The 19,286-nt window shown below is 40.8% G+C and overlaps 1 protein-coding gene and 1 non-coding gene across 2 annotated transcripts in view; both read left to right on the top strand.

Moving 5' to 3' along the window:
• Positions 1-19,286, top strand: part of LOC115119279 (calmodulin-binding transcription activator 1-like) — a 727,371-nt gene that overhangs the window by 8,197 nt on the left and 699,888 nt on the right. Inside the window, exon 3 of the mRNA XM_065020792.1 lies at positions 14,672-14,775. Coding sequence (XP_064876864.1) covers positions 14,672-14,775 — 104 coding nt within the window. The remainder of the gene's footprint in view (positions 1-14,671; positions 14,776-19,286) is intronic.
• On the top strand, positions 14,213-14,267 carry LOC115132884 (U7 small nuclear RNA). The gene has a single exon (XR_003864140.1). It is a non-coding gene; the product is annotated as a U7 small nuclear RNA (small nuclear RNA).

The raw sequence follows: 19,286 nt of genomic DNA on the forward strand, positions 1-19,286 counted from the left end.
CACCTACTGTATGTTTCTGAGTGTAAAACTCTCCTATCCATTCATCTGAATGAGGATTCCTCCATTCATCTGAGTGATGACTGCAGTGGGATAAGATTAGGCCTGAGAATGAGAAATGCACAGAGAGAAGACTGCTGTGCTGGAAGTGTTTTTATTGCCCTGATACGTTGTATCATTTCTGTTTTAACATGTAGCCTAATCAAGAGGAGGATTCTTTGAATTCACAACATTCCGTTACTGAAAGATTGCCATGCACGCTTTAGCGCCATACAGCAGTTTGTGTCTCTGTGAAAGTAACTACTTTCTTCATGCTTAATGAACACTGCAGCTTCCTCTACAGTTCCTCCACTGCCAAAGGCTCTGTTGATCTAGGTAATTAAGTGTGTTCATGTTTGCAGTAATGTTTTGAAAAGAGAGTCTTCATCGTTACGCTGATGTCCTTAATATTGCTTTAGCTGCTGTAAAGCTCAGTGTTTTGACTCAACACATGTTGAGATGTACATTTAAAGGAAGCAGAAGAGTTGGTTTGTGTTGTAGTCTGTGATTCTTAATGATTGGGATTTGGGTCATTGTTGATTGACTAACATGTCACCCCTCTTGTGTAGCCCAGCGGTTAAGAGTGTTGGGCCAGTAACTGAAAGGTTGCTGGTTTGACTCCCTGAGCCGTCTAGCGAAAAAAATCTGTTAATGTGCTCTTGAGCAAGGCATTTAACTTTGTTCCTGTGAGTTGCTCAGGATAAGAGTGTCTGCTAAATGACTCAAATGTAAAAACAATGTGTGACAGCTCTGACTAGTTGGACTTCTTGTGTGTTTTCTCTAGTCTAGCTCTCCCTTCATGCTGGTGCTTTTTATTATGGCATCCTATTCCCATGTCAGACGGCCTAGTTAATGTGCTCTCTCTGCCTGGCTGGTTGGAGGTTTTTGTACCTCCAGGACACTGTAACGCAGCCCAGGCCCAGAGCCCAGGCACAGAGCCCAGAGCCCAGTGCCCAGGCCCAGGCAGGTAAACCAGTGATCTGAGTAATTGTGGGAGTAGGTCTGATAAGGATAAAGGGCTGTAGCGTGGCTGCGTCCTTCACTGGCTGACTGTGTGTGTGTGTGTGCCGTGTGTACGCACCACAAGCCCTCACCTCTGCTCTCCTTGAGATGGGATGTTCATGGATGTGTGTGCGTGGTGAGGGTTGGAGCACACAAAGTTTGAAAAGAGACCTTTTCAGTTTGTTGCAGGCAGTTAACCGTCCGAGTGCACGTTTGTTGAACTTCCCATTGAATATTTTTTGCAGCTCTTTGACCTAGCCTAGCTTAGCCTCCTCACTTATGAATCTATACATTAAGCAACACTGTAGTACTCAAGTCTTACTAGAGTAAGTAGCCAGGTTGCTTATTTTTTTACTCTAAGTAGACTAACACTGTTATATAAATAATATAGACTAATTACGATAATTGGTTGCCCAAAAAGCTCCCCCTCTTTTCCCCCCATCAAGAGTCACCAGACCGTAAGAAAGTTGCCCTTATTATTACTGCCAGGGAAACATGACGCAGCTACTTTAATTTGCTTTCTGTAGTAGTAAACCCCAGGCTCAAGTTTCCCCCCTAGCAGTGGCCTAATCAAGCATTGTGTTGACTTTTCAGAAGTGTGGGGAATACTCTGCCTCTCTGATCATTAATATTTGAAAAGATTGTGCTAATCAAGTAGAGGTCCAGTGCAATCAAAGCCTTGTTAAGCCAGATGCAAAAATCAGTGAGATCTTAAATATTTTTTTAGTTTGGGTAGAGGTCTGGATATTGGCATCATATTATAAAGTTGAACTGAGTGAAGAAGAGTCTAGTTATGACCCATGCAACATGGCAGTCAAGATGGACATTTAAAATGACCTTTTTGATGCCAATCATATGCTGAGTGTCACGATTAGCTCATTCTGGAGGTGGAACTCAAGTGCGTTATTTGTCATCAGAAATGGTTTGTTTAATGGCAACAACACATAACAAAGGTTAACCCCTTGTACCTCCCCCTCCCCTCCTCCCTCCTCCCATATGCCTCACAACAGCTCACCCAGATTGATTGCTTTTGATTGACAGCATGTTAGTAACCGGCCACCGCATCTTGGCTGACAAATGCCTTCTTGCTCAGGTTTTGATTCAATCACAGTGTTTTTATTTCTATCCTAATAAGTGTTTTTAGTGTGGCGCCAGCTGCTGAGGAGGGGACAGTGTTTGTGGACGGACAGACAGTGGGCCTTTAGTGCGCCTTGAGGATTAGGGCTGTTTTGCGCCACATGATTGAAGCTCTTGAGGGATGTGTCTCTGTCTGCGCAGAGATGGTAGTCTGGGTTAGAAAAGTGTTGAGTCCACTTTGTCACGCTATTCACTGATGTGATCCCTCTATCTGGTTCTGTAATTCATATGGATCGGTTAACAATGACCCTGTAAATATACCAGACACTCTAATTGTATAGCCAACTATTCTGTTGGTTGTGTGTGTGATGTCTTTACTGTGCCATTGGTTTCAGATGCTTGAATGGGCCCTGATGTAGTACTGAGTGCAGAATAATGCATGGTAGAATTGCATGTTATAGAACAGCATGGATGTGTGCTTGATTTCCTTTCATGCATGGCTGCTTAATGCCTTAAATATGGTAATTTACTGTTGTTTAACATTTTCTTTGTTTCTCTGATTGGAGTTATTTTTCTGTTATATATATATAGAGGACTGTTTATACATGTTTGTGGTAGAGTGTTGTTCACCTGTCACTAAAGACAGAGGCTTCCAAGACGAGGCCAACATTGCAAAGTGAATACTGGCCTGTTGCGGAGTGTTTTGCATTTCAGCCTAGTTCTTTAGAAATAAGCCCTAAAAGTGTTGAACCTGTAGATCTTCATGAGTGTTTTACTACATAGCCTAGACACTATGCGCAGCCAACAATGGTTTGCTGAATTAGCCAAAGTACCGTAACACTAGCTCACTATTTCCTAACAATATGAGCAGCACTGGGCACAGATGAAAAGGAAACACTGTCACTCACGGAACACACTGAGACAGAGACGGAGGAGAGAGGGGTTTGCATTGAGGGCCAGGGTATTGATTAAAGATTTGTTTTTGTCAGCCTTTCCAGCCTTATGACCCACGCTCTGGTCTCCAGGGTGGAGCCGGAGCAAGCTAGCATGACAGATACCCTTCAATTCCCCTACTGTTCGCTGCTTCACAGGCAGGATCAGTGATAATCCAAAGATCAGCACAGAGAAATATATTTTTGTGGTCCGTTTGACTGAGGGTGTTGTAACTGATGACCAGACATGCTTTACCCTCTGCAGTCCCTACAACCAAGGAATAGAAATAGCCTACAGTGTTGGTCAGTGGTACTCCTCAAAAACAAGCCCTGTAGCGGGCAGTAAACGTGGTTTTATAGGCCTCTTCCTAGTGATGGGGAGAAAATAGATACAGCTGCATATCGCAATATTATTTTGGGCCCATATTGTATTGATATTGTACTTGTAAGGCCTAAAAATGATCATATTTTTTGCTATTGAACAGCATTGGCTAGCGCTAGTTGGCTGTACCTGCGCCAAAACGCGGTGTTTTTTCATCCTATGGCTTGTTCTCCATCTTCTTTTTAAATAGTTAGCCAACATATTTTCAGCATATTTATTTCCCTGATGCTTTCTCATGACTCTCTCTAGTCTCTCTGCAGCAGACATATAGTGAGCAATATGTTTGGAACATCAAATCGCAACAAAATCGCAATATTGAATTGCAATACCTAAAAAGTTGTGAGAATTTTAATACATATTGTATGGTGATAATATTGTATGGTGATAATATTGTATCGTGATAATATTGTATCGTGAGGTCCCTGGCAATTCCCAGCCCTACCTCTTCCTGGTCTAAGCAGCTGATGAGATGGGTGGTAGGTGGGTAGGCCCTAGGTACATTTTATCTTGGACAACACCCTTTAGAGACTTTCTCCCTTCCTTCGTCAACACCAGGGCAGTAATTGGCTGCTCCCCAGCCCAGCCAAGCCTTGCTCAGCCCAGCCCAGCCAAGCCTTGCTCAGCCCAGCCCAGCCCAGCCAAGCCTTGCTCAGCCCAGCCCAGCCAAGCCTTGCTCAGCCCAGCCCAGCCCAGCCCAGCCAAGCCTTGCTCAGCCCAGCCCAGCCCAGCCAAGCCTTGCTCAGCCCAGCCCAGCCAAGCCTTGCTCAGCCCAGCCCAGCCCAGCCCAGCCAAGCCTTGCTCAGCCCAGCCCAGCCAAGCCTTGCTCAGCCCAGCCCAGCCCAGCCCAGCCAAGCCTTGCTCAGCCCAGCCCAGCCAAGCCTTGCTCAGCCCAGCCCAGCCAAGCCTTGCTCAGCCCAGCACAGCCAAGCCAAGCCTTGCTCAGCCCAGCCCAGCCAAGCCTTGCTCAGCCCAGCCCAGCCAAGCCTTGCTCAGCCCAGCCCAGCCCAGCCAAGCCTTGCTCAGCCCAGCCCAGCCAAGCCTTGCTCAGCCCAGCACAGCCAAGCCAAGCCTTGCTCAGCCCAGCCCAGCCAAGCCTTGCTCAGCCCAGCCCAGCCCAGCCAAGCCTTGCTCAGCCCAGCCCAGCCAAGCCTTGCTCAGCCCAGCACAGCCAAGCCAAGCCTTGCTCAGCCCAGCCCAGCCAAGCCTTGCTCAGCCCAGCTCAGCGCCTTCTGATTAACAAGCTCTTGTTTCAGCATTTGTTACACCTTAGTGTTGTACAACCAATTGTTTGTTGTTCTTTCTTCAGCCAGAAGGGATAGGTAATAATAATCACACCGGCATAACATCTGACCAACATTGATCTGATTTGCAAAACAAGACCATTGTTTCTCATAATGATGCAGTTATGAAAGGTGGTGAAATCAAAAATGTTCCATATTTTTACCCAATGGGTGTTTATTGATGGCTACCCTATTTATGTAATCTTGCACACAATTAACTCAGTAGGCTTATTTGTTGGTACATGAGCATTCCTTAATCTGAGAGTATTAGCGACTAAAATCCTCAGTCATTACAGACTGGCAGGTATGTTGAAAGATAAGCGCCTTACTCATCATTTTGGCTTAGAAAGCCATCTGAGGGTCATCTTAGATCTTAGACACTTAGTTATATTTTCAGTTGTTGCTCCAACTTGTGAGTTCTGTTTGTTGTAAACTATGCATTCTGATAGATCTTACATCATAGCCTTGAAAATGTGTTGCCCATGTTGGCTATGAGGAATTTGATTAGGCCTATAGAAGTGATTAGGCCTATAGAAGTGATTAGGCCTAATGAAGTGATTAGGCCTAATGAAGTGATTAGGCCTATAGAAGTGATTAGGCCTATAGAAGTGATTAGGCCTATAGAAGTGATTAGGCCTAATGAAGTGATTAGGCCTATAGAAGTGATTAGGCCTATAGAAGTGATTAGGTCTATAGAAGTGATTAGGCCTAATGAAGTGATTAGGCCTAATGAAGTGATTAGGCCTAATGAAGTGATTAGGCCTATAGAAGTGATTAGGCCTATAGAAGTGATTAGGCCTATAGAAGTGATTAGGCCTATAGAAGTGATTAGGCCTAATGAAGTGATTAGGCCCAATGAAGTGATTAGGCCTATAGAAGTGATTAGGCCTATAGAAGTGATTAGGCCTAATGAAGTGATTAGGCCTATAGAAGTGATTAGGCCTAATGAAGTTATTAGGCCTATAGAAGTGATTAGGCCTAATGAAGTGATTAGGCCTATAGAAGTGATTAGGCCTAATGAAGTGATTAGGCCCAATGAAGTGATTAGGCCTATAGAAGTGATCAGGCCCATAGAAGTGATTAGGCCTAATGAAGTGAATAGGCCTATAGAAGTGATTAGGCCTATAGAAGTGAATAGGCCTATAGAAGTGATTAGGCCTATAGAAGTGAATATGCCTATAGAAGTGATTAGGCCTATAGAAGTGAATAGGCCTATATAAGTGATTAGGCCTATAGAAGTGATTAGGCCTATAGAAGTGAATAGGCCTATAGAAGTGATTAGGCCTATAGAAGTGATTAGGCCTATATAAGTGATTAGGCCTATAGAAGTGATTAGGCCTATAGAAGTGATTAGGCCTATAGAAGCCTATGCTGCCTACCCAATGGTGCTGCATTTTTGATTTGACTTGATTTATTAGGATCCGCATTAGCTGACGCCAATGGCGACAGCAGGTTTTCCTGGGGTCCGACACAAAACGAAAAATACATTACAGACTTTACAATTTACATACAAATACTTTACAATTGACATACATTAACATGTAGTGTGTGTGCATCTATCAGTTACACATCATTTAACCTTTATATAACTAAGCAAGTAATTTAATTTAATTTAATTTAAGAACAAACTCTTATTTTACAATGACAGCCTACCCCAGACAAACCCTCCCCTAACCCAGACGACGCTGGGCTAATTGTGAGCCACCCTATGAGACTCCTGATCATGGCCGGTTGTGATACAGCCCAGGATTGAACCAGGGTCAGTAGTGACGCCTCTAGCACTGAGATATAGTGCCTTAGACCGCTGGGCCACTCGGGAGCCTACATACACACAACAAGTAGGTCACATGAGGGAGAGGCGTTGTGCCGTGAGGTGTTGCTTTATTTGTTTTTTTTGAAACCAGGTTTGCTGTTCACTTACGCTATATGAGATGGAAGGGAGTTCCATACACTCATGGCTCAGTATAATACTGTACGTCTCCTTGAATTTGTTCTGGACCAGGGGACTGTGAAAAGACCCCTGGTGGTATGTTTGGTGGGGTAAGTGTTTGACGCAGTCAGTCTCTCCTCAACTCTCAGCCAAGAGAGACTGGCATGCATAGTATTAATATTATCCCTCTGATTACAATGAAGAGCAAAACGTACCGCTATGTTCCCGGCCAGCTGCAGCTTAATTAGGTATTTCTTTGCAGCAATTGACCATGTGACTGGACAATAATCCAAATACAATCAAACTAGAGCCTGTAGGACTTGCTTTGTGGAGTGTGGTGTCAAAAAAGCAGAGTGTCTCTTTATTACGGACAGACCTCTCCCCAATTTTTACAACCATTGAATCTCTATGTTTTGTCCATGACAGTTTACAATCTAAGATAACACCAGGTGATTTAGTCTCCTCAACTTGTTCAACAGCCACACCATTCATTACCAGATTCAGCCGAGGTCTAGAACTGAGGGAATGATTTGTACCAAATACAAAGCTCTAAGTTTTAGAGATGTTCAGGACCAGTTTATTACTGGCCACCCATTCCAAAACAGACAGCAACTCTTTGTTAAGGGTTTCAGTGACTTCATTGGCTGTGGTTGCTGATGTGTATGTGGTTGAATCATCAGCATACATGCCATGGACACACATGCTTTGTTTAAGGCCAGTGGCAGGTCATTGGTAAAAATAGAAAAGAGTAGAGAACCTAGAGAACTGCCTTTTAGACTGTGGCTTTAAGAGATTATTATGTATCACCTGATTACATTTAGTCATTTAGCAGACACTCTTATCCAGAGTGACTTACAGTCAGTGCATTCATCTAAAGATAGCTAGGTGAGACAACCACATATCACAGGCATAGTAAATACGTTTCTCCTCTCTTAAAGAAGTTATCAGCTAAGTCAGTGCCAGTAGGAAACGCCAGGTGCGTGTTGTTTCTTTTTTTAAGGGGGGGATAACACAGAAGGTTTTATTTAAGATAGTCTTTGAAAGTGATAGTTCAAACAGAGTTTTGCACACTAATAAAAGGTTTGTCAACTGTTCCGGTGAAATGAAGGGGAATCAACGTGTTGTAGATGTGATGGAGAGCCTGCTTCCACATGGGAATAGGTTGGATGCCAGACACGCAAAACAAACCTTTATACAAACCTGTTATATCTAAATGCAAAGCCTTCATTTAGCTAGTCTGATTAATTGAATTAGAAGCACAGAAATCCCAGATTTCCCAGGATGTCCCTTTTCAATGTTCAAATGGAGGGGAAGAACATGTCGATTGAGTATTTCATTATAACTGAATCTGATGAACATTTAGGCCCAGTTATCCTTACAGTAGATGAGAAATTTAAAATGACAAGTTTTATAAAGTGGTAAGGCCTGTAAGACGTTTTCTTTTTAAACAGTCACATCGTTTCAATTATTAATTGAAAAATCCCCAGTGTGTTTTCATGTATCATATAGATATTACTGTTTACCCAATTAGAGCACCCTATTTTATTCATTTTATGATTTGGTTTTCCTTTTCTGTATGAACATTCACAAATACAATTTGTCTCCGCTATAACCTGTGTTTCAGCTGTAGATGAATCAGTGACTTTCAGAGTTTTGCCAAAGGTTTGTGTTGTGTGTCTGGCATCCAACCTATTCCCATGTGGAAGCAGGCTGAGGCTCTCTACCACATCTACATTATGTTGATTCCCTTCGTCTCACTGGCACAGTTGACAAACCTTTTATTTGTGTGCAAAACTCTGAAGTATCACTTCCGAAGGAGCCCCTTCTCCTCCACCGTGGCTATAGAAAAGCCTGCTGGAGAACATCTGAGGATCGCTGGAATAACGTGAACAAAATGACCATGTGGGCCTAATAAACGGGAGAAAAGATGCTTCAGTTTAGCATTTGAAACAAGTTCTGTGGTTCGTTGTCTGTTCTCCAAAGAGAGATACAGCCTATAGCCTCATAACAGGAGGTGAACGTTAGGTGGAGAACACCCTCCTAAGGTGCTTAAGTTAAGAGGTAGTTAAATGAACTCTGACTGAACAAATCTGGTATACAGGGCTTAGACAGACAACCATTTAAAATCTGAAACATAGATCCAATGTCTTAAACATTTTGGTCTTGAACTATAAGACCACTTGTAATTGGGAAATGTAAGGTGAATAAAGTTCCTATTCAGTTTAGAGCTGGGGTTCTACAACATTTTTGGCCCACGACCCCATTTTGATATCTGAAAATTCTCGCGACTTCAACCATGTGAAAAATGATGTAATTAACATCCAATGTTGACTTTTTTACTTGGGGCTCTGGTAGTCAATTGAAAAACATTCTAACACTATTTCTGATTGTCTTCTCAACTCACCATCACATACTTTTAATGTGGGGCTAATGACAGTCAATTGGAAATTAGTCTAACATAATGTATCTTATCTCACCACCACTAATGAGATGGATGTGTTTGATGCATGTCGAGTCAGAGCTTCTCAAAGTCAGGGGATGTGGTCAACAGCGCGCACCTCATCTCTGCTGTCACATCCAACCTGGATTGATATTTGGTTTTAATGCAGACGAGAGCACTGAATCCAGCTTCAAACAGATATGAGCTGGTGAAGGTTACCAGGAAACTGAAAAATACGAGGTCAAATCATGACGTCAGTGATCTTCAGGTCGGATGACCCTTTCAAAGCGATTTTTCCCAGTCGGAGCTCGTTTTTTTTCTTCCAAGCGTCGGAGGTGAACAGTCATCACTCATATGTGATACTTACTGATGCTGTTTTCTGTTAGAAACATGCACAGCCTAGTGAAGGGGGCATGATTAGCTTTTGAAAGACTCTCCAATAAGACTTCTTTCCACTGAATCCACTGATTTGGTCACACATCTGTAGAATGTTTTTGTATTTCCTCTGCATGCTTGTGTTCAGTTCATTCAGTTTCCCAAATATGTCTGTTACGTAGGCAAGGAGACACATTTTATTTTCATTACACAGAAAGTCAACAAAGTCTGTTTTTTTAAACATCCATTTTGAATGACAACAGTGTGTCATTGTGAAGAATCTGAAAAATCTTTCCAGCATTCCCCCTCGATAACCCCTCGATGAAATATAACATTGTCATGCTCTGATATCATATCTCCATGTAGTTTTGCAAACAGGTGGCGAGTTTACAGTTACCTCCTGCAGTATATCACCGAGTTCTGTGCATAAAATAATAAACCGGGGTAGATTTGTTATTGATGTTGTCAACGGCTACTTTCCTTTTTGTTCACCTGGAAATTCCCATTACACCACTCAGAGAGCTTTTTGAGACATTATCCAAAACATTTTATGACCAGGTTTTAAGGAAGTTTTATCAATGGCTTGATGTTGAATTCAGTAGTGCAGTACATATTCTTGATTTCTAAAATGAAATTGTAGTGACATTGAATACAATAATTATTGAGTCTCTCTGACGGAGTCTCTCCCCTCGATGATGTCATCTGAGGGTATGTCATAGGTTAGCATTGATCATTGGCAGAGCTCCATGGTGGGATAGGCTGGCTGGCGAGTGGGCCTGCTGCTGCTCTGTTGAGGATTGATTTCAAGAGCAGGCAGTCGGAGAACTCTGCTCTGTTTGTACTATAGAGAGGGAGGTGAGAGTTGGCTTCCCCTGGACACAACTGGTTCAATCTGAGTGGTCTGGTCTGCCTTTAAGCATCACCTTTAATGTTTGAGCCAGGACTCAGTGGACTGTGGACTCATGGCTTCTCATTAGAAAACAAACAACAGATAAACATTCCGCAGGCAGAGTGTGTGACACATGCTGAAAGCCAATCCACAGTTAGAAAAAATGTAGAAAATGCAATTAGTCCAACAATAGCTAATTGGTCTAGTCCTTAAAAGAAAAAGAAAACATTTCATTATAAGGTGATAGTTTTTTTTCTTTTTTCTTTTCATTATGTGCTTCTCTTTTTGTTTTGTGTGATTCTTTCCCTTATTACCTATTTAGTTGTTTCCCTAATTTGCCCATGTCCCGTTTTCCCTCTCATTTCCCTGCCTGATACGTCTCTGATCATTCAGCTCCATCCTGTTTACCTCTGATGACAACAATAACACCACTTTGGTGGAACCTACAAGCAGATGCTGTACGGGTTTGGTAATTGGGCGAAACGAATGATTACAGATACCTATTCATCTCATATAAAAAGAGTTTACACACGCAGAATTTCCAGGTACAGTTGGATGCAGCAAACGGCTACAGATCTACAAATCCATCTCTACTACCGGTTCCCAGTGGGAGCAACACTAAACACGGCTCTGATGTTTCTCTTCCTCCCTGATCAGGTGGCTGGAACAGCAGTTTGTTTGTACCATCTGAATGAATAATGGCATTGTACAAGCTAGGGCCTACTCGGCCTAGGCTATAAATTCTGTTCCCTTTCAATAGGTCTCTTGACATAGGCCTAGTACACGACTGGAATGGAGGTTCTGTACTTAAAATCAAAGTATTTGCCATGGGCTCTCTGTGCATGGCCTCACCAGCATTGCTGGAAACTATGGAATTTTTTCAGCAGATATGCCTTGATGTGTCACCAGTGACTTTAGTAGGAGGATGACAATCTGAGAAAGATGGTATTCCCCTGGTACTAAAGATGATGTATACCTCACACTGATATCCACCCCAACTCTAAAGCAAGTGTGGTTGCTTAAATTGTAATACCAAATCAGAAAGGTTCTATTAAAGGATATATTATGCAGTTCTATTATACGGTTCTATTATAATGTTCTATTATAAGGTTATATTATACATTTCTATTATACTGTTCTATTATAAGGTTCTATTATACAGTTCTATTATAAGGTTCTATTATACAGTTCTATTATACGGTTCTATTATAAGGTTCTATTATACAGTTCTATTATAAGGTTATATTATACAGTTCTATTATAATGTGCTATTATACAGTTCTATTATAAGGTTCTATTATACAATTATATTATAAGGTTCTATTATAAGGTTCTATTATAAGGTTATATTATACAGTTATATTATAAGGTTCTATTATACGGTTCTATTATAAGGTTATATTATAAGGTGCTATTATAGAGTTCTATTATAAGGTTCTATTATAGAGTTCTATTATAAGGTTCTATTATAAGGTTCTATTATACAATTCTATTATAAGGTTCTATTATAAGGTTCTATTATAAGGTTCTATTATAAGGTTATATTATACAGTTCTATTATAAGGTTCTATTATACAGTTATATTATAAGGTTCCATTATACGGTTCTATTATAAGGTTATATTATAAGGTGCTATTATAGAGTTCTATTATAAGGTTCTATTATACAGTTCTATTATAAGGTTCTATTATAAGGTTCTATTATACAATTATATTATAAGGTTATATTATAAGGTTCTATTAAACTGTTCTATTATAAGGTTATATTATAAGGTTCTATTATACAGTTATACTATAAGGTTATATTATACAGTTCTATTAAGGTTCTATTATACAGTTCTATTATAAGGTTCTATTATACAGTTCTATTATACAGTTATATTATAAGGTTCTATTATACAGTTCTATTATAAGGTTCTATTATGAAGTTCTAATATAAGGTTCTATTATACAGTTCTATTATAAGGTTATATTATACAGTTCTATTATAAGGTTATATTATGAAGTTCTATTATAAGGTTCTATTATACAGTTCTATTATAATGTGCTATTATACAGTTCTATTATAAGGTTTTATTATAAGGTTCCATTATGAAGTTCTATTATAAGGTTCTATTATTATCATTCTACTAAAAATACCTTACAACTGGATAAGAAGATCAACATTTCTTTCACATATCAACAAATGTAATGGTAATTGGAAATAGTATTATTCAGTCTGAATCTTCACAACAAATGTATCAGGAAACAGTACAATTTGTTCAGCAGATGTGCCTTGATGGGTGACTTTAGTCGGAAGATGTAAAACTGAGCAGGAATATTATTGTTTAGGCCCATAGCCATAATGTAGGCCTACAAAACATAACACTGTCTATAATTGATCATTTTTGTTTTGTTATGTAAACACATTATTATTCAGTGTGAACTTCTCTCCTAACAAATAATTATCCAGAAAACTTGATTTACATAGTAGCCAAGGTTAGTGGGTTGTTTTCTTCGTACAGTAGCATTGCTTCCATTCTTTGAAAGGCCACCTGCTACTATGATGTCATGTCATTATGATTGGCAGCCAGTAGCTTCTCTCTGTCTTTAAACCCACCCTTAATGATAAGCTGTTGGCTGGGAATGAGATATGCTCATTTGGTATGTAAATTGCAAAAGCTATGGATGCATAGGCTTTCTAAAAGCTGTGTGTTTATGCTTACAAAAAAATATTATTTTAATTTCCTTGTAATATTCATCCCAAAGACTATATTAGTTTTGTTCATAATTATAAATTCACAGTAAATTTGGTCTCCAGACAAATAGAATTTGCACCCACTTAAGTCTTGGATGAAATGCCATCTGCATATTTGAATAGCAGGAATGAGGAGGCAGTGCAACTTGAATGAGCAATAGGACCTTAAACAGCATGGTCCTAATGCATGATTGTATCTAAGCATGTCTACTCTGCACTGAATTTGCTACATAATCTTTATGAAATGATTGTGAAATGTAACATGACGTGTAACCATGTAAAGCAATGGGCTTTCTATTGACTAGGTTAGGCCTACTCTCTTTCAATAATTCACTGAATTATGGTATTATGATTGGGCTTTTACATTTTGTGCATTAGGCCCCATGGTTCTCTTTGTGAATATGGAAACATTTATGTAAAAATAAAGTTAGTGGACAACTTTAGGAGATGGATATAATCGACAGATAATAACAAGTGTGTAATTAAAGCTGATTCACAGATAAGGCTACAGACAGTATCATTGCTTCAGAACGACATTGATTTGACTGGGCTGCCAAGCCCTTTGAAACTGGGAGAAGAGGGGAAGATACAACACAGCTTTCATTTCCCTACTCAACAACTTGTTGGCCTATTTCCTTTTTGTATCATCCACTGGCATTTGAGCTTGTGTGAGAGGATGTGGTCCCACTTCAGCTTGCAGTTTGAATCACTGAAACAGTGGAGAGTGCTCACATGAAAAATACTACAGTTTACTATAGAATAATACAGTACTTACTATAGAATTCTATAGTAAACTGTAGCATAAGCTACTGTAGAATACTACACTACACACTGTAGTATCCCTCTATCACGTGTAGTACTTAGTATAGAATGTTGTATTATACTGTAGAATATTGTAGTAAATACTACAGTAATGTCTGCAAAAACACTACAGTCCCCAAAAACACAACACTTTTTTTTTAGCTATAGTAAATACTACAGTATTTCATTTGCACATACCCTGCCCATGCCCCTCCCCCACAACTGAGAAACCTACATGCCAAGTAGAGACTATATATTGTGTTCCCTACAGGTTATCAAAAAGAGCAGAAGCTGGCTGTTCAGAACCCAGTCCTACCTACGTAAAGGTTATGGAAAATCAGCTCTTTTAGTATTTCTCCATTTGGTTTTCTGAAGGAGAAAGCCTCCACTTCTATGTCAAAGATAATAAAACAAAAACACTATAGTAAATACTACAGTAATGTCTGCAAAAACACTACAGTAAGTACTACTGTATAGTGCAATTTCCAAAACACTACTGTAAATAATACAGTATACTACAGTCCTCAAAGAACTACAGTAAATACTACAGTATAGTACAGTCTGCAAAAACACTACAGTAAATACTACAGTATACTTCTATCCGCAAAAACAACACATTAATTACTATAGTATATTCTACAGTTTTTTTTAACTACATTATTTATACTAAAAGCTGCCCCATCTATGACACAGTTCTGATTCCTCAGGTCTAACAAAAAAATCAAGAAACCCAAAAGGAGAAAGGAGCAAGCATGCACTGTAATGTGACTTATCTCTTTCTCTCTTTGCAGATGAACATGGACATTTGAAAATATACCTGCCCAAAAAGCTGCTTGAATGTCTACCAAAATGCTCGTCGCTGCCAAAGGAGAGACACAGATGGAACACCAATGAGGTATGGCCCCTTCTTCTCCTCGCCACTCTGTGGTCATCATTGCAAATGTTTCTGATGTCCTCCGTGACAATGTAAAACCACTTCAGACACAAAATCAGCCATATTCTTCAGGGCTATAGGTATTATTTTACTTAAACTTAACTTCAGATTTTTGTGCATTAAATCGAATTTATAAGTATTTTATTCATACTGGCAAAGTACATATTATCTAAAAGTATCTTGATTGTCTTCTGTGTAGAATCACATGATTCCATTTATTTAGGTTCCAACATCAACACATGTTTTTGCAGCTGACAGAATTAGTTTGCAATGTAATTTGTTCCTGTCACCTAGTTTCCCCTTTCCTGTTTTTGTTTGGGACTGTTGTCTATCTGCCAACAGTAAGACAAGGAGGAAGAATGTATGATACAGAATTGAGCATGTACACCATCTATTGAACAGTTAAGATGGTGATTTTCATCATGTACATGATGAAAACCACTGTAAAATAGGAATAGGCTCATGTTGTGTTTAGCTGCTGTATAAAGGAAATTGGAGAGCATGACGTTCTGGGCCGATCTTAATTGGAGGTTTCATCTGTATTGTGAGAACAGTGTCATTGAGCTCCTTAAAGGGATACTCTGGGATTTTGGCAGTGAAGAGCTTTACTGTCTACTTCCCCAGAGTCAGATGAACTCGTGGATACCATTTTTAGGTCTCTGCTTGCAGTTTGAAGGAAGTTGCTAACTAGCGCTAGCATAATTGCTAACTACTGTTAGCACAATGACTGGAAGTTTATGGTAACTGCTAGCATGCTAATAGATACCATAGACTTCCAGTCATTGCACTAACGCTAGTTAGCATTGGCTCCCAAAATACCTCCAACTTCCTTCATACTGGATGCAGAGACATAAAAATGGTATCCACGAGTTCATCTGACTCTGGGGAAGAAGATAAAGGGCCTCGTTGCCCTTCAATCCCAAAGTATCCCTTTAAGTATAGTGCGACCTTGATGATGCTCACTGGCTGAATAAAGCACTAAGCCTACCCACATAAGAACTTGCAACAGTCTATTTTCACCTATGTATCTGTGGAATAAGAGCTAGATCATTGATGTGTCTTATCGCTTAGCTTATGTTTATTTTTACGTTACCCATTCTTAAAGGAATGCCTGTTTGGCCTCAACCATAAATGTAACTGTCAATCACACCTGGGTTCTTATTCAGTGAGGTTGTATTCATCCAGCATTATGTAGAACTCATAATGTTAACATAAACAAGTATTTAGCATAGGTTGCATAAGCCTAGAGGTGTTTCACATTTCATATACTGTATCACACCAATAAGGAAAGATAACACAACTTGTTTAGCTTTCTGTCACAGAAAATGAAAGTGCAAAATGTTTTTATTTGTATTGCCCGTGTGAAAAGAAATCCCAGAAGCCATTTGCTCCGGCTGTCCTTGACCTATAGGCCAGCCATTTAAATGAGTTCTTTTCGTTTCAGTACAGCTACTTTATCATTTAATGGAAGTGAGACAGTGTCTTGCTTGATGTTCACATTTTATTTGTCGTTCATGTTCAATCTCTTTTTGGGGTATGGGTTCTCTCTCTAGTCTACGTACGTGGAGACTGTCAGGGAGATTGGAACTAAACATTATTTAGCTTGCTGCCTAATGCTGGATGGATTTTGAATGATTGCAATTACAAAAGTTTCTCTCAGGAAATTCATAAGCTGCTGCCAGTGAAGGCATTGCTGCATTTATAATACAATTGATCCCAATGAAGCAAACGTGGTGGTTTCAGCACATTAACCGACAGGCAATGGAATCATCAGAGGAGCCCAGGCAAAGAAAAGCAGCACTGTTTTAATTGTATAATGGAGCACAGTGATTGGTCTCAGCCCCCCTTTCATACCTTACCTGTCACTCTCACATCAACTCAGGCCCTGCCAAACCTCTGGAGTTACAAATCATAATCCATCCTCTCTTAAAGGTGTTTTTATGAAATACTAAGGCATTTTGATCCTTCAACAGTGAAGTGATGTAGTGACAAGTATTTGTGCTTGAATATGCTGTATAAGGAATTCATGACAGTACCAAGATAGAGACAGAGAGAGAAGGAAGCAGTTTTTGGTATGACATTCAAGCGTCAAGTTTTGTCTGAATTCTGTCACCACTTTTCCTCTGGGTGCAGGTCAATTTAGTTCAATGATCCCATGGCTTTAATTTCAAATATTGATCTCGATTTTGATATAATTAGTTGTTAATGAGTGAATCAATCTAATTAGATGCATGAAGATTTGATCAAAGTCACTGCCACTACTAATGAGAGGAAATTAAAGCGATGTGCAAAACCCAGCCACCCGTACTTTTGATTACAAATTTGGGCCAGAAATACTGTCATCATTGGTTTTCTAATTAATTGAGTGAAAAACAAGTGGAAGCGTCAGCACAAACATGACGGGAGATTATTCATGTTATCCGTACCACAAGACAAAAGTCCTTACTTCTATTGTGTTTGTTGTTTAGATGATTTGCACAGCAATCTATCTGATGTGTTTTAACCCATCAGCCTTTTGGAGTAGCCTAATTCTTACAGTGCTGCAAAGTCCGACACATAAACACACACTTTTACATCGCTGCATTAGACATCTCAGTCTATCTTTCTCTCAGTCTGCCTCTCTTTTCCATACGAAATGTCAAATAATCCACCTTCATGTTTTCTAATTGAGTCTGCTGTTGTTTCTCCTGTCCGACCTGTAGTGTTCTGCTAGCAGTTTAAATTCATTAATGTATTTTGAAATTGATTTCATAAATGTAAGCACTTGTTGTTGGCTACAGCTGTTGTCATGTCATTTATTACTAACAACACAAACAACAGACATGTTATTAAAAGGCAGACCAAGTTTTGTCACTGGTATTATTTATTTGAAATGTTTTTACATATATTGCCATGTGGGTTTAGGATTAACGTCATAGGTAAGGTACCTCCTGTCAAGTTTTTCCAATAGCACAACCAAAAAGCATCAATCCTAATTATGTTGCACGATGTGCGTTAGTGCTGTGGAGCAATACTTTCCAGGGTTGAGGACAGAGAAGGAGACCGATGTAACCTTCCCTAAAATCAAGGGCGTTTCCCTTTCATGAGCACCATGCGAAGTGAACCAGGGTCTCTCTCTTTGCTGTGGCTCGTTGGTGGCAGGCAGGCAGGCAGACAGACAGACAGACAGACAGACAGACAGACAGACAGACAGACAGACAGGCAGGCAGGCAGGCAGGCAGACAGACAGACAGACAGACAGACAGACAGACAGACAGACAGGCAGGCAGGCAGGCAGGCAGGCAGGCAGGCAGGCAGGCAGGCAGGACAGACAGACAGACAGACAGACAGACAGACAGACAGACAGGCAGGCAGGCAGGCAGGCAGGCAGGCAGGGGATTACAGAGTCTCTTGTCGGCAGCGATTGTGTGACTCTTAGTGAAAGTGACACCTCATCAATTCTCTGCATATTCCTGGCGCTGGTTCAGCATGCCTAATGCCACCTTGTTGTTTTTCTCCCCCTCTGATTAAACTTTCAATATTTTGGGGGTATAGAGAGTGCATTTGATGACCACTTTAGCTTGAATGCACGATTCAATACAACTGCTCTCAAACTAAATGCTTTCCTAAAACCTAAAATGATCATAAAGTGTGTAGCTATTGTCATACTGCCCACGGAAGGGCATTTCACTTCTCTTTGAATACAAAAATATCTGGTTAGATAGCACCTCAAGAAAATATGCCTTTCTCACCATTCTGTATTGTGTAAAGGCCACATCCCTTATAGGGTCTATAGGTTGGAAAGGTCTTGGTTTCTCCCTTGTTGCTGAATAAGTGTTAGTCATCCCTCCATAGGTGGAAGAGATTCGCTCCTCCTGCCCCAAATGTGTATCGGAATGGAGGAACGAGGGTGTGAAGAGAGCTAATGCCGAGCTATTAATTTCTATCTCATTCTCCCTATTCCCCTGTGTACGTTTATGGGGAGAAGGTGTGCATGAATACATTTCAAGCATTTACTGGAAAATTAGATAAACCAATCTGATCAAAATGCAAGGGAAGGAAGCGGGCGGAGGAAGGGAAGGGGCTGGCAGAGGAAGGGAAGGGGGCTGGCGGAGGAAGGGAAGGGGGCTGGCGGAGGAAGGGAAGGGGGCTGGCAGAGGAAGGGAAGGGGGCTGGCAGAGGAAGGGAAGGGGGCTGGCAGAGGAAGGGAAGGGGGCTGGCAGAGGAAGGGAAGGAAGCGGGCGGAGGAAGGGAAGGGGGCTGGCAGAGGAAGGGAAGGAAGCAGGCGGAGGAAGGGAAGGGGGCTGGCAGAGGAAGGGAAGGGGGCTGGCGGAGGAAGGGAAGGGGCTGGCGGAGGAAGGGAAGGGGGCTGGCTAGGGAAGGGAAGGGGGCTGGCAGAGGAAGGGAAGGAAGCGGGCGGAGGAAGGGAAGGGGGCTGGCGTCAGTAACTCTGACGCAGCCTCAGCCTCTCTCAGAGCTGCTGATAGGCAGGC

Source organism: Oncorhynchus nerka, linkage group LG7, assembly GCF_034236695.1.
Source record: "Oncorhynchus nerka isolate Pitt River linkage group LG7, Oner_Uvic_2.0, whole genome shotgun sequence".
NCBI classification, from domain to species: domain Eukaryota; kingdom Metazoa; phylum Chordata; class Actinopteri; order Salmoniformes; family Salmonidae; genus Oncorhynchus; species Oncorhynchus nerka.